Source organism: Petaurus breviceps, unplaced genomic scaffold (assembly GCF_028583685.1).
Source record: "Petaurus breviceps papuanus isolate PSGF00001 unplaced genomic scaffold, PetGlider_PUasm1.0 38, whole genome shotgun sequence".
NCBI lineage: Eukaryota > Metazoa > Chordata > Mammalia > Diprotodontia > Petauridae > Petaurus > Petaurus breviceps.
This window is the reverse complement of record NW_027186304.1, coordinates 8,460,111-8,476,683: the sequence shown is the minus strand read 5'-3', so window position 1 is coordinate 8,476,683 and position 16,573 is coordinate 8,460,111. Positions and strand designations below refer to the sequence as shown.

Here is a 16,573-nt window from a genome sequence, read left to right as displayed (position 1 = left end):
CTATCTATCTATCTATCTATCTATCTATCTATCTATCTATCTATCTATCTATCTATCTATGTATATACATATATATATATTATATAATATATATATAAACATTTGATTTTAAAACTTTGATTTCCAGATTCTTTACTTCCTTCCCTTGTCACCCACCCCTACTGGGAGGAGAAGCGATTCAATATAGGTTATACATGTGTAGTTATGCAAAACATTTCCATAGTAGATATATTATGAAACAATAGTTATACTTCCCTTCATCCTATTCTTCCCCCCACTTATTCTATTTTCTACTTTGATACAGTCCATTTTCAAAAGTGTGTACTTCTGGGGCAGCCAGGTAGCACAGCTAGTAAGAGCACCAGCCCCAGCCCCAGTGTCGGGATGACCTGGGGGATCGTATCCAGACTCAGAAACTTAGTACCCATGCAGAAACGCCTGGCCGTGTAACCTTGAGCAAGTTACTTAACCCCAATTGCTTAGGGGTGGCCAGTTGGCTCAGCGAGTAAGAGCATGGGCTCCAGTGTTGGGATGACCTGGGGATCGAATCCCAGGCTCAGATACTTAGCACCACACCCAGAAATAACTGGCTGTGTAACCTTGAGCAAGTTACTTAACCCCAATTGCATAAAAAAGTGTGTACTTCTAACTACCCTCTGCCCCCAATCTGCCCTCAATTCTGTAATCCCCCCTCTTATCCCCTTTCCCCCCTATTTTCCTGTAGGGTAAGATACCCAATTTGGTGTGTATGTTATTCCCTCCTTAAGCCAAATTCAGTGAGAGTAAGGTTAACCCATTCCCTTTTGCCTTCCTATACTTCCCCTCCATTGTTACAGTTTTCTCTTGCCTCTTTTATATGAGATAGTTTACCCTATTCTATCTCTTCCTATCTCCTCTCATTATATTCCTCTCTCACCTCTTAATTTTATTCAGATCTTATATTCTTTGCAAGAATGCCTTGGTGCTGGGTTTCATCCAGGTATCTAGACGCAAATAATTCACAGCTCAGTGCTCTAGGAAACATCTTTCTTAGGTTCCTCCCTATCTAATTCTGAGAGCAGACATCTGTTGTGTGTTAATTGAGCAAATGAAACAGGGGATTTAAAACTATTAGTTCTCCAGGTACTGTATTTGGACATTCTACTATTCAGAAACTGAAATAAGAGAGAGATAAACGCGAATTCTATGTAATATTCAAAGAATAACTTTACTGACATTAAAATTAATAGATAAATAAGTGCTATTTAACTTTCTTCAATATAGGACAAAACAATATTGATTCAGTTAATAAATATTTTAATTTTATTTATGAAGGTTAAAATACATTTTAAAAAGTAGGGCACTCATAATGAATATACAAATTACAGCTCTTGTAAATCATTGATAGCAACTTAAATTCTCTTCACATTCTGTCACTCTTATCCACATGAATGTTTTCATCCATGAAAATATATAGTCTACATCTGCTTTTGATTTGGGTGAAGATACAGGACCAAATAGCTTCTGGGCATCAGAATGGCCCAGATGCTGTATCAGTGAAATCTTGAAGTGAACTTTGAGTGCCAATTGGCACATTTGTACCTTTTGATTTTTTTTCTCTTTCAAGACTGTCTGTAATGATGTCCCAATGCATGAATGGAAAGGCAAAAGGGTAAAGAGAGTTTACAAAAACTTGCAGACAACCTAAAAGCGAGACCTGATGGAAATGATGTGAATATTTTCTTAAAGATTCATGTATTTTATTTTTGTACATTCTGTATTTATGAACATATTTTTCATCCATTCTCCCAAAAGAGCCATCCTGTATAACTAATAATAAAAAGGAGGGGAAAAAAATTAATCAACTCTAACATTGTTTTGCTGTATTCTGCATACATAGACCTGGACCTGAGAAAAAAATGGAAGATGGTTCAATCTCACATCACTTTTTTGTTGTTCTTTCCATTTACATTGTTTGATTATATATGTATATGTAATTATTTTAGTACTCCTTACTTCATTTTATATGACTTAACATGTCCTAGATATGTTTCTCTGTAGTTTGCACAATCATTCTGTCTTTATCTTCACTGACATATTTTTCCATCATCTACATTTTACATTATATTTTCCTCAGAAATCTTTCTTTAAACAGAAAAAATGAAAAGAGAAAAAATAATTCTGTAAAACTAATGTAAACATCAATATCCAGTCTTATCATCCTCCTTATAAGGAAGGAATAATATACCCTCATATCTCTTATTTAGGATGAAACACAGCCATTATTATGTAATATCAACATATCATGAAAATAGAACCAGAGTTCCAATCCTACTTCTGACTCTTGCTTTTTGTATTATTTTGGAAAAATCACTTAGTCTCTCTGACTTTCAATTTTCTTTTTTTCTTTTTTTTCCTTTTCTTTTCTTTTTTTTTTTTTTTGCTTTTTGGAGGGCAATTGGGTTTAAGTAACTTGCCCATGGTCACATGGCTAGGTTGTGTGTGTGTGTGTGTGTGTGTGTGTGTGTGTGTTAAGTGTCTGAGTCTGGATCTGAACTCAGGTCCTCCTGACTCTAGGGCCAGCACTCTTCTTGTTGTGCCACCTAGCCGCCCTTGGCTTTCAATTTTCTAATCTTTATAGGAACATTGGACAAGATGTCTTTGTAAGTCTCTTTTACTGCAAATCTGATATTTTCTTTCATTCTTTATTACTTTCTGTAATTTTCTTACTTTTACTTTATTTCATCTTTTTGCTCTTTTCTTGTTGTTATTGTCTGCATTGTTCTACTTACTTCAGTTTGTTCAGTTCATGTCTTCACATGCTTCTCTGAATTTCAATACCTCTTTTTTACAATGCAATAAAATTCTGTTACATTCAAACATCACTGTTTCATTAGTCATTTCCCAATGTACATATAGTTTGTTACTAGCTCTTTGTGACTAGGAAAAGAAAATATAAGTATTTGGATATATAAAAGAAGTTTCTTTTATCACTGGGGTGACATCCTTGGGATGTATGTTTAGCTATGATATCTCCGGGTCAAAAACCATAAACATTTTAGTTAGTCTCAACATAATTCCATAGTATCATTGATTTAGAGTTAGAAAGGAGCTTAGACTCTATCTAAGTTTAACTCACTCATTTTCTTTTTCTTTATAATATCTTACTTTTTCCAAATTACATATCAATATGGTTTTGGAATTCATTTTTACAAGATTTTGAGTTCCAAAATTTTCTCCCTCCTTTCTTCCCCTCCCCTCTTCTGAAAGTGTTAGGCAATTAGATATAGGTTATACACGTATTCTCATGTATAACGTTAGTCACATTTCTGAAAGAAGAAAAAAGGTCAAAAGGTGAAAAACATGAAAAGAAAGAAGTGGAAAAATATGTTTTGATCTATATTCAAAGTCCATCAGTTATTTATCTGAATGTGGACAGAATATTTCTTTTTTGAGTTCTGTGTACTTGTCTTGAATCATAATGTTTCTGAGAAGACCTGAGTCATTCATAGCTGATCATGACCCAATGTTGCTGATATCATTTACAATAGTTTCCTTGTTCTGCTCATTTCACTTTGCATCAGTTCGTACAGTATTTCCATTTTTTTTCCTGAAAGCTATCTGCTAATCATTTGTTGTAGCACAATAGTATTCCATTTAACCAATTGATGGGTCTCCTCTCAATTTCCAATCTTTCATCACCATGAAAAGAATTGCTATAAATGTTTTTGTACACATATGTTCTTTTCCACTTCTATGATCTCTTTGAAGTGCAGTCCTAGTAGTGATATTGCTTGATCAAGGTTTATACACAGTTTGGATACCCTTTGGACCTACTTTCAAAATTGTTCTCCAGGGTAGTTGAATCAGTTCACAACTCAACCAACAATGCATTAGCATCCAAATTTTTCCACAACTTCAACACTTATCATTTTCCTTTTTTTTGCCATGATAATACTCTGATAACTATGAGGTGGTATCTTGGAGTTTTTTAAACTTACATTTCTCTAATCAATAACTAGAACATTTTTCATATGACTATCAATAAGTTTAATTTCAATGATTTGTTTTCCTGTTACATCCTTGTATCTCCATAAGATTGACAACTCTGGTATTTATCACTGTACTTAGTGCAGTTTAGAAACAACAAATTTAGTAGAGTTTAAGTAAGTTCTTGATGCTAATCATTTTAAAAAATATAAACTTTATGTAACATTTACATATTTACCAATTATTTCTTTTGTAGTTTCATTTGGAAAATTCAAAGTTGTTAGACATAGTGAAATTCTCACAACTATTATTAAAATATATTATGCATCAGGGTTTTTCAAGAATTAATATCAATTTGGCTAATAAGATGTCATTACTAAGAAGGTAAAATAGTAGTAACTGGAAATCTCTCCAAAAGTACAAGGTAGAGGTGAAATAGCTCCATTTGTGCTCACGGAAAAGAGATCAACAGGTATGTTATGCAGAAATACAGAATATCAACTGTAAAATAGTTACAATAATGCTATTTCTTGAATGAGATTTGACTGGATAACACAACATTCACTCAAATTATAAGATCAATTATAATGTTTTAAACATGACTTTTCTAATTTTTGTCACTAAAAATTTTTGAAAAAAGTTGAAATTGAGTGGATAAAGAATTCATTGAATATGTTGTGTTTTCACCATGAAGATTTAGAAAAGCCCAAAGACACTGTATTTTGATGAACAAAATACTTTGTATGCATTGTTTGCATGGTCTTTTTTATTGCTATGTAAGCCAAAAAAAGAAGAAAAACTAGGACATAATTATTCTCTAATGAATTCTGTTGCAAAGTCAAACTGTTAAAGGAGAATGTCATTTAGTTTATGTGAAGCTTAATGATGAAAGGAGCAATAAATATCTTATATTATCCAATGCAAAATTGCAATACTTTCACCTTTAAACATTTATTGTTTCATATTTTTTTTAAGTAAGAGGGCAAAGAAATACTAAGTTATGCAGTACTTTTGGAGAAAATAAGAAACTAATTGAAAAATAATTGAATTATATGAATATCTGAGAACTTTAAAACTTAAAACATGTATTTTCTTTTAAATCATGTGCAACTGACATGTTAAAACCTACAACCTAGCAAAATAAGTATATAGAAAATTTTAAAACCTTTCTAATATACCACAATACAAATACTCCACAAAATAGTACCTTTTATGCCTCATCATAGATGGGGATCATTATACATCAGAATTAGTAAACTTTTTTCTGTATAGATTCAGACATATAAACATTTTAGACTTTGCAGGTCAGTAGTTAAAATGGAAGATTACTTATATAATAATAGAGAAAACATATTTCCACAATTTTATTGATGAAATTTAAAATATAATATTATTATATTTCATTTTTACTAATAATGTAAGTATTTAAAAACATTTTGTTTAATTGGGGTTCAGATTTATTCTTTTCTTTAATCAAAATCTATGGTAAATACTCATCTTTTAATATTAAGTTGTAATGAATTTGTAAATATTTCAACTTTGACTATTTTCACACAGGTAGCTCCTGCTAAATAATGAAACTAGTTTAAGAACACATGATTTAATTTGAGCATATTCATAGCTAGGAAAACATTTATAGAATTGTATAAAATTCTTTTTCTGATATTTTCTTTTGCATGTCATTTAATTTCAGATTAATCACTTCCAACTGCAATTTAGGTGGAATTTCCTCTGTACCGTTAAATGGATTTCAGAATAGGGAAATTTCTTTTGCATTTGCATTGAGACCTAAAAAATGTTGATGGAACTGTACTTTGAGCTCAGAAAATATACCCACTGCAAATTTGTGTGGGAATGATTTTTTGCTGCCTGTTTTAAGTTTTGATAACAAGGGAAAAATATAAATCAGCTTGATATTACTTGTGATTCAAGTGACATGAATTGCCATTGAATTAATGGTGTAAATTTCACATATGAGCTCTATTTTATATTACAATTTTAGGTCATTAGGAAACATTAAGACCTTAGCAAAAGCTGCTTTTCACAGGTATTCAGGGTTGATACTGTCATGTGAGGGCAATTCTTGTCTGTTCAGGAAAATTTCAATATGTCCCAAACTAAAAAAATCATCAAATCTTTTTTCCTCTTATTTTTACAAGAAGCATGCATGCGCTTCATAAGAATAAATAAATATCTATTGTTTTTGTTGTTGAGTAATGCATGACTCTTTATGATCCCATTCAGGTTTTCTTGGCAAAGACACTAAAAGTATTTGCCATTTCCTTCTTCAGCTCATTTTATAGTTGAGGAAATTGGAGCAGACAGGGTTAATATACTGGCCCAGGGCTACCCACCCAGATTTAAGTTCCTGAGGCCAGGTTTAAATGCAGGTATTCTCAACTTCAGGCCTGGAGGTCTGTGTACTGCACCACTAGCAGCCTTTATTGCAGTACAGAGTTTGGCATGGCACTTGAATGAGTGTGACTATATTATAATAAATGTTAATGGACACTGAGATTTGAATTTCATTTTATTTACATATATCAGGAAATATTTTTCTACTTTTGATTTTTTTTTCAAACTGAGGATGCCTGGGAGAAATGAACTATAACAGAATTGACTTTCTTGTTATCAATGTAACTTGAAGTTGCTGATAAAAGGAAGATTACCTTACAGGTTTTTAGAAATATCATAAATGTTCATCACACAGCCAGCAGCATCAACAACAATAATAATTCAATAGTTCACTTTTATATAATGCTTTAATGTTTAAAAATAACTTTCCTTAAAATCTGTAAGGTCAATAGTTCAACTATTATCATCCTGAATTTGCAATAGAGGAAATTGAGGCAAAGAGAGGGGAAGTAATGAACCCATGATATCACAGCAAATATTTGCCTGATCTGAGTCATAAATTCAGATTTTGTGCCTCAAAATTCAGTGTTTATATGCTGCACTAGACCACTTCTTATTTTACGTAATACTTGCTCATCTTGCCTTATAACATACAAAGGGAGAGTTACAACAAAGAAGTGTAAGTTAATTGTTGTATATATAGAAAAGCACAAAGCCAAGAAACCTCAATAAAAACTTGACAAGCTAGTCCAAATTAAATACACTTTGATTTTTAATATTCTCAATGTAAGAATGAGCAGAGGTGAGAGTGGAAGGATTCAGATATGAAGTATTTAAAGCAAAAAAAAAAAACAGAGAAAGAAAAGAAACCTAAGGCCAATGGACTACTCAATATCGTTGTATTATCATGAATATTTTCTTCAAGAAGAAAGTTGGATGGTGCTATATGTGTCTACCACTTAATAATATAATTAAAATGAAATTGACTGAATTAATAGTCAATGATTACAGATATCAAGATCATTTCAGAATTATTAATCACAGGATAAAGCAAGATTTTATTTATATATTTTTTAAGCAATCAGGGTTAAGCAACTTGCTCAAGGTTACACGGCCAGGTGTTTCTGGGTAGGTGCTGAGTGTCTGAGCCTAGATTCAATCCCCAGGTCATCCTGACTCTGGGGCCGGTGCTCTTACTCGCTGTGCTACTTGGTCGCCGCAAAGCAAGATTTTTTAACATGGGTTTCAGATACCCACTTAAAAAGTCAATTGGCATATTTTACAGGGTCCAGAAACTTGACTTATCATAAATAAAGATGAGTAGAAAACACTATATTGGTATAATTTAGCCTTCCCATAATAATGAGGACCCAGTGCCTTAGTTTTCAGCTTCTTCGTACTTCAAAAAGAGCATATAGATGTATCTCTATAGATGATATAGATTAGATATGTAGATATAAATGTATATATACACACAGATATAAATATACACACATGTGAATATATACTTACATATTGTATTTATGCCTGTGTTTACAATTTTAATAATTCACATACATAGGTGTATATATATATATATAAACATATTATTCTTACATATTTCATATATAAGTTCTTTCCTACTTTCATTAATCTTTCATAAGCACATCAGTGACATCTCTGGTTCACAGTATGACATTCATAAACATTTATTGTTTTAAATATTGTTTTAAATTGCTCCTCAGGATTCTTGAACCAAATTCATAGCTCCATCAATAGAACATTGATGTCCCTATTCTGTCATAATTATAATTTTTAAAACAGTATCTTTGCTACTGTGAGAGATATGAGGTACCCCCTCTCCCCAGCACTGTTTTAATTTACCTTTCTCTTATTATTAGGAATGTGGAACACACACCATATATTTATTCAACTGCAATGGATCCCTATTCTAAGATCAAAGAAAAAAAACTGTTTTGGTTTTAAAACTTTCATAACCTGTCCCCTTTCTATCTTTCCATTATTTTACACCTTAGGCCTTCATGTATTTTAACACCAGTGACATTGGCCTTCTTTCTCTTCTTCACAAAAGACACCTATCTTCCCACTACACATTTTAAATGGTTGTCCTCCATACTTAGAAATCTCTCCTTCTACATCTCTATGCCTTGTTTTATTCAAGTACTAGATAAAGTCCCACATTTTGCAAAAACCTAATTTCTTTTAGTAGAGTTCGTTTGTGAGTTAAGGAAACAATGATTTCATAAAATTATGTGTAACTATAGGTACAACAAGAAAATAAATGGAATTAGCATGGAATAGTGTAAAGATAGTGGACTGCAATGCATGAGCAGCTTTCCAGAAGAATGCTGCTGTGAACAGCTTTTAAGGTTAGGATTACACAATATAGTGAACACTATTTATTCCATAAGAAATCAAAGCAAAGCATTCATAGCAAATCAAAGTATAGTTTTCACAATATTACAATTTTTCACAGAAGATCAAAATATAGTATTCAAAAAACTTATCACGAAAAATGGCCACATAGTTTCCACTACAGTGGTCACAAAGTTTTGAACAAAGAACAATCATTTAGTAACTCAAGCATTCCCAAAATCCTTAATTCAACCACAAAGTATAATAGTCGACGTTTTCCACTCATGGGGCATACAAGCTTACAAATCAATTACTTATTCCATCATCAATGACTAAGTACAATCATTCAGTCAATCATTCATCCTTCATCATTCACTCTTCAATCATCAGAAAATACACAGACCCTCCACCCCTATGCCACTAGTAAATTATAATCTTCTTAATCACTACACAGTATCCAAGTAAAGTCTTTTTTCACTTTGACTCAGGGTGATCCCTCAGATTCCCTAGATCCTCTTCCATGGTCCCAGATCCTACTTGTAATCAACAAACTGTCACTTGGGTTCAAAGGCAGACAGCTCCCAGGTCCTTGTCCAGCTTTCTGTGCAGTTCCTGCTCCACATTGGAGCTCACAGAGTCCAGTCCATCTCAAATCCTTCACAGTCTCTGTTCCTGGGAAGTCAAGGCTTAACAAAGCCACCAACAGGTTCATGCAAAGTACCAGCATCACAGTCATGTTTCCTTAGTCTTTGGCAGCTCCAGCTGGCCCTCAGAAATCCTCAACAGCCTCAGCAGCTGCAGCTGGCCCTCAGCTCTGATTGGCTCTTGGAAATCCTCATTATCTCTGGCTAGACCTCAGACTCTTCAGAAGTTCCAGCTGGTTCCCAGAATCAAAATAACTTCATCCAGGTTCCCCAAATCAAAATCATTCTCTCCACCCTTCTCTCCTGGAGCAGCTTCTGCCTCCACAAAGTCTGCTTCGCGAAAATCTAATTCTCACTCTCTGGGGCTTTCCTTATATATACACACAACATTAGTTTCCTGTTTCAGCCAACCCCTTCCTGTTATGTCAGCAATAGGAGATAGTTGCTGTTTCTCCAACAAAGGATTGATCAATTACTAAGTGCTAAGTATCTGCTCCCTTTGCCAACACAAAGGGATCTTCAAATTCAAATTACATTACCATTACAGATAGTGAAAAGATCACTAGACTGTGAGTCATTAAACATATGTGTGTGTGTGTGTGTGTGTGTGTGTGTGTGTGTGTCCCAAACAATCTGCAGGCAGGATTAAGTACTTTGGATAAATTTTCTATGTAATGTTTGTTGTAAGATGTTGATGAGAAATAAATAAGTTAGGAAGGAATGGAAGGATATGCCCACACTGATGGGATCATGTTTCTTTCTAAATTTCTTCTTATAATTTGTGAACTCATAACTTCTAAACTTATACATATACTATTAAAACCTATTTATTCTCCATAGACCTGAATTTTCATTTATGTAAAATTAGGGGGTCAGACTAGATAAATATTGATGTCTCTGCCACCTCTATATCTTTCATTCCATAGTTACTTGCAAATTAATTAAAAACATCATAGGGTAGGCTTTCTCTATTCCTAGGTCTTCAGTAATACTCATGGAGTAACACATACATCAAGAACTACCAAATAATAAATAATATTTTAAAAACTTGCTGACACAGTGAATAGGATACTGGAACTGAAGTCAGTAAGACCGAATTTCAAATGACCATAACCATTTACTAACTGTGTGACTTTGTAAACAAGTCATGACCATTGTTTCAGTTTTCCCATTTATAAAATGGGGATAATAATAACACCTACTGCACTGGGTTATTAAGAGGATTAAATGAGATACTATTTGTAAAGTATTTTGTAACCCTCTAAGGATATTATAAATATTATCTATCATTAAATATTAATGTTATTGGTATTATATATTGAGAACTGTAATGTAAAGAAGCAAGTTCATCCATTCCTCTCATTTAACAGAAGGAAGCTTGAGTTTCTAATGGCTAAATAACTTGTCCAGGGTCACATAGATATTAAGTGGCAAGGGCAAGGGTAAAACCTTAAAATCCAGATTTCTTAAATTATATCAAACTAATAATTCCTTGATTTCTTATTTTCAAAGTGATATCTGTTGGAGAGCTAGATTCCATCTCTACCTTCATCACCAGGTTTACATAATTCTAATTTACTAATTCCATCACCTGTCTCAATCTCAGTGTTTTCTTTGATAGAAGGAGACCTCATATTTTAAAGCTCTATAATTTCATTAGCCATTTTATCCTAAGAATGATTCTGTAACATAGGCAATCTGACAATATGACTCTTGAAGCAAATTAAGAAAGTCCTCAGCACTGTTTTAAGTAATGTTAAAATGAGAGAGGGAGAAAAAAAAAAACTAACTTTGAATATTCCTTAGATGCTGACCATAATCCTCCATCTTGCACAGTTTACATAAGCAACATCAAATTCTTTCAGAGCTCCCAGATTTTATTCATTTTAAAGTTAATTTTTTAATGATTCATTTTTTGGTATCACCTTAAATCAAACATCTTCCTTCTTTATTTTTAGCTTGATGGTTCCCTGAATCAGATTCATAAACTCCAGCGATCTCTGGATGAACAGATGGAAATGAATGATAATCTACAGATTCAGCTCCATCATCTACAAAGCAGGTAAAGATTTTCAGCCTTGATTCTATGGGGTTCCAAAGATCAGCTCTCTTACCTCCAGATATAATTGTATTTCCATCACCCACATGTAAAAAAACAAAACAAAAACATTGATTCTTTTTTCTTAAATAAATAGTACTTGATAAAAGTTACACTTCATAAACTGGAGATATTAAAGGAGCATATTTATAGACAATTCTGATATATGTTTATCAGAATATTGTACTGTCTGGATATGATAGGGAGACAATATGGTACAGTGATAAATATTTTGTCTTTGGAATCAGAGAAATAGTATTCAAATCCTGACTTTGTCATTTATGATGTTTTGACATACCTCTAGAAATCTCAATTTCCTTATCTGTAAGGTACTGGGTGATTCCTTCTGTCTCTATATTTATGATCCCATTATTACTTGAGTGACTTTTAAACATTTGACTTTCATAGAAAATTTGGAAAATCTCATTTGTGAAACCAACTTCTCAAAAAATTTGTTAGAGAAATATATAAATGTGATCCCAGAGAGTTCACACAAACACACACAGACAGAGAAACTATGTCTTTATGAATTTTTTGGAAACTGAACAATAGGACTCACCTTTGTATACTAAAATGACTTGAATTTATGAAATGGGTCACCTGGAAATACAGGAATATAAAAGTACAATGACCACAAAGAAAACAGACTTTGGGTACTCATTGATGTGTAATAGTTGAAGTTTTTTTGTTTCACATGTGAATATACCAGAATATTATTGTGTGATAAAAAATAGCAAATGGAAAAATTTCAAAGAGTCCAAGAAAGTTATAACTGATGCAGAACAAAATGAATAGTAAAAGGATAAAATGTATACTAAAATGTCATAATAAAAAAAATTTAAAAAATCTTAAGAACTATGTTGTTATGCAATGACCAACCATGTATCTAGAGCATCTTAGGATGAGGGACTGAAGGTACTAAAGGAGACATACATGTTTGGACTTGGGCACTATTTGTATTTTGTTATTACTATACTATGTTTATTTATTAATAAGGGTTTTTTTTTCTTTTTATGTGAGGGAGGGAAAGGCAGTAGTGGTAATGCAAAAAACATATATATATATATATGTGTGTGTGTGTGTGTGTAATATATATATATATATATATATATATATACCCATATATATTCAAAAGCAAATGTTACCAAAAAGATGAATGATTTTACATTCAATATTTTTTTTAATACTGTAAACCTACTCATTTTGGTTCTCCTGACTCCAAGAGCAGTGCTCTATTCACTGCACCACATAGCTGCCCCGGTGAAACAATTTTCCAGCCCAAGTCAACAGCGAAGGTCTGCAGGAAAGGTCTATTGTACCTGGGTGAAAGTGGAGCACAAACCAGCACAGGCTAGGCTATTGCAGGCCTTGCAGGTGACTGGCTCAATAGAGGCAGTAGATTCTGGAGCTCTCCGCACAAATATGATAAGGGGGTGGAAAAACTTATCAGAAGGAGATTATAGGGTTTTCTTTGTTGCCACTAGGTGTAGGACTCTGTGGTGTTGCCAATATGTGGATCCAGGTTACAATCCTGGGTTGCAATCTTGGATAGATCACTACCACACCAACACTTATCAGCCTTGGGGGAACAGGGACCCTGATCACATTTGCAGGGTGAAAAAGAGGGTCTGTGGTCACTCACAGACCAGAGTACAGTCCTTTAGAAAAGTGGATCTAAGAACCTGGGTTGGCAGCCACCCTGGGTATGCTGGGGTGCGTGCTGCAACAGGAATACAGGCCAACTTAGATATACAATTAAAAATCAAGAAATAGGCTGGAGAATTATTAAACAACAACAAAAAAGTACTAAACCATAGGATGTTGCTATGGTGGAAAGGAAAATCAAAACAAAATTTAGAAGAAAACAAAATCAATAGTACTACATGCATAACCTCAAAGAAAAATATAAATTGGTCACAGCTCCAAAAACAATTCTTGGATGACATTAAAAAGGATTTTAAAAACCAAATAAGAAAGATGAAGGGAGGGCAAATAAATAACGGTAGTACAACAAAATCCTGAAAAAGATTTAGCAGCTTGATAAAGGAAGCACAGAAATTTTAAAAAATCACTTTAAGAAAGAGAATTGGCCATTTTTTTAAGGCACAAAAATGTCCCGAAGAGAAGAACTTAAAAAGCAAAATTGTCCAAATGGGAAAAATGTGATAAATTCACTGAAAAACGAACTTCTTCATAAGTAGAATTGATCAAATAGAAAAGGAGGTGCAAAAGTTCTGAAGAAAATAATACCTTAAAATTAGAATTGGACAGGTGAAAGCTAATGACTCCATAAAAAATCAAGAAACACTGAAACAAAAAAAACAAAGAATGGAAAAAGAAAGAACATATTAAATATTTCATTGAAAAAAATGATATTGAAAGTAGATCAAGGAGAGATAAGAATTACTGGACTAGAGGAGAAAATTCTGGGAAGATGGCACAGTAGCTCAGAAAATGTCTCTGCATCTTTCCCCACAAAAGAGATGAAGTAGCACTTTAGGACAAATATTGAGCAGTAAAAAACAAATGAGAGTAGTAGCAAAATAGAAGTCCTTCTGGGACAATCAAAGAAAATCTGAAGAAAAGTCCCAGAACAAGCTTTTGTCCCTGTGAAGGGTAAACACTTCCAGACTATATCCCAGGAGGGCTTAAACAACAAGGGGCAAGTCATGGGGTTACCTCATCCCCAGCCACAGGAACCTTTACCCTGGGAGTGGTCTTCAGCATCTGAGCCAGGAAAGATCCAGGAAACCTCTGCTGAAAAGGAATGTTAGACCCAGTTGTGCTGTAGAGACATAGGCAAAGGTGTGAAGTAACCAACACACATCCTATGAGTGCAGGAGCAGTGGGTTAGGGATGTTGCAAGCTATGGGCATTTACAGGAGAATGGAGAACTTGGTTCCAATTCCAAGCTAGAGGGGAGAACTGAAGGAGGATCTGAGGCCAGAGGCTCAATCCCACAAATAGAGGTGATTACAAACATAGAGCTACTACAAATTTAAAAAAAAATGCACAGGCAAAGGAGAAAAAAAAGTCAAGCATAGAGAGTTACTATGGGAATATAGAAAATTGGTGTTTATCTTCAAAAAAGTACACTGAAGCAAAGAAACCCTCTTCTATCCCAAAAGGTAATGTCAAATGGTCATTTACTCAAAAATAACTTATAGAAGGACTTAGAAAAGACTTTAAAAATCAAATGAGAGAGATCAAGGGAAAAACAAAAGAACAATACAAGAAAAACCAGAAGATTATGAAAAGAAAGTCAGCTAATTAGAAAAGGATATCCAAAATTTTAAGAGAGAAAATGACACTTTAAAAATCAGAATTGGGCAAGGGAAAGCCAACAAAGTTATAAGAGATCAAGAAATAGTAAAACAAAATACAAAGAATGAACAAATAGTAGAGATTGTAAAATATCTCATAAGAAAAACAACTAATCTGGAGAACAGATCAAGAAGAGAGAACACATAATTAGTCAGACTAGCTGGAAGCTATGATCAAAAAAATAGTATCGATATAAAATTACTTGATACAAGGAATAATTAAATAAAATCATCCTGAAGCATTAGAACAATAGGTAAAAGTACAAATAGAAAAAAAATACAGTGATCACCACCTGAAAGAGATCTTGTGAGGAAAACCCATAGGTTATTTCCCATAGGAATATTTTAGTTAAATTCCAAAACCCCCAACTCAAGGATAAAATTTTACCAGCAACAAGAAAAAAAAACCAAAAACTAGTTAAATATGGTGATGCTACAATTAGAACCATACAAGAGCTATTGCAGTGAAGAATTCGGGTCTTGGAAAATTGTATATTGAAAAGGAAATTAACTGGTGTTCTGGGCAAAAATATTATACCCACAAAAACTAAGCATAATCCTGAATGGAAAAAGGACATTTAATGAGTTGTCAGATTTTCAGGACTTTGTTGGGGATAGAAAGGCTGATAGAAGGGAGGGCATCTTGGGGGGGGACAGTAGTCAGAAAAGCAAAACACATATGAGGATGGACAGTGTGGAAGGAGAGATAGAGTAGGATAAACAGTGATGGGGGAACAAGATGGATGGAAATACACTTCTTTGTAATCATAATTGTGGAAAAAAAAATTATACAAGTTTCTCTAATTAAGGCATCATTCTCAAATATATAGAAAACTGTATCAAATTTTCAAAAATAAGTGCCATTACCCAACTGATCAATTTTCAAAGGGTATAAAGAGGCAGTTTACAGATGAAGTAATCAAAGCTATCTATAGTCATGTAAAACATATAAATCACTATTGATTAGAAAAATGCTAATTAAAACCACTCTGATGTATGTATCACACACCTACCAGATTGACTAATATGAAAGAAAAGGAAAATAACAAATGTTGCAGGGAACATGGGAAAATTGAGATACTATAGAGTTGTGAATTGATGCAACGATTATGTAGAGCTATTTGGAAATATGCCCAAAGGGCTATAAAACTATGCATATACTTTGACTCAACAATACCTCCACTATGACTATATGCCAAAGAGATTAAACAAAGGAAAAAGACCCATATGTAAGAAAAAATAATATCAGCTCTTTTAGTGGTGGCATAGAATTGGAACTTGGGGGGATACCCATCAACTAGAGTATGGATGAACAATTTGTGATATATGATTTGATGGAATACTATTGTGATATAAGACATAATGAGGAAGATGGTTACAAAAAATAGGAAGACCTATAATAACTGATGTAAAGTGAAATGAACAGATGAACAGAACCATAACTCTATACACAGTAACAAGAATTTTGTATGATAATCAACTGTGAATGACTTACTTAGCTATTTTGAGCAATACAATGATCCATAAAAATTCTGAATTAGTTATGATGAAAACTTCTGCTCCAGTGAAATAACTTATTTTATCTGATTGAGAATCAAAGAACACTTTTAAAAAAATTTTGGGGGTGGGTAGGTGGCACAGTGAATAGAGCACCAGCTCTCTTTCTAGAATATCAGGGAAATTTTCCTTGAGAATTTCTTGAAGGATGATTTCTACATTCCTTTTTTTTTTTATCATGGCTTTCAGGTAGTCCAATAATTTTTAAATTATCTCTCCTGGATCTATTTTCCAGGTCAGTGGTTTTTCCAATGAGATATTTCCCATTGCCT

General features: G+C 33.3%; 1 protein-coding gene across 5 annotated transcripts in view; it reads left to right on the top strand.

The window, feature by feature from the left end:
* Positions 1 to 16,573, top strand: part of CCDC102B (coiled-coil domain containing 102B) — a 762,014-nt gene that overhangs the window by 508,599 nt on the left and 236,842 nt on the right. For all 5 annotated transcript variants that reach the window (XM_069099570.1, XM_069099571.1, XM_069099569.1 and 2 more), the window contains one exon: positions 11,282 to 11,385. In XM_069099570.1, coding sequence (XP_068955671.1) covers positions 11,282 to 11,385 — 104 coding nt within the window. The remainder of the gene's footprint in view (positions 1 to 11,281; positions 11,386 to 16,573) is intronic.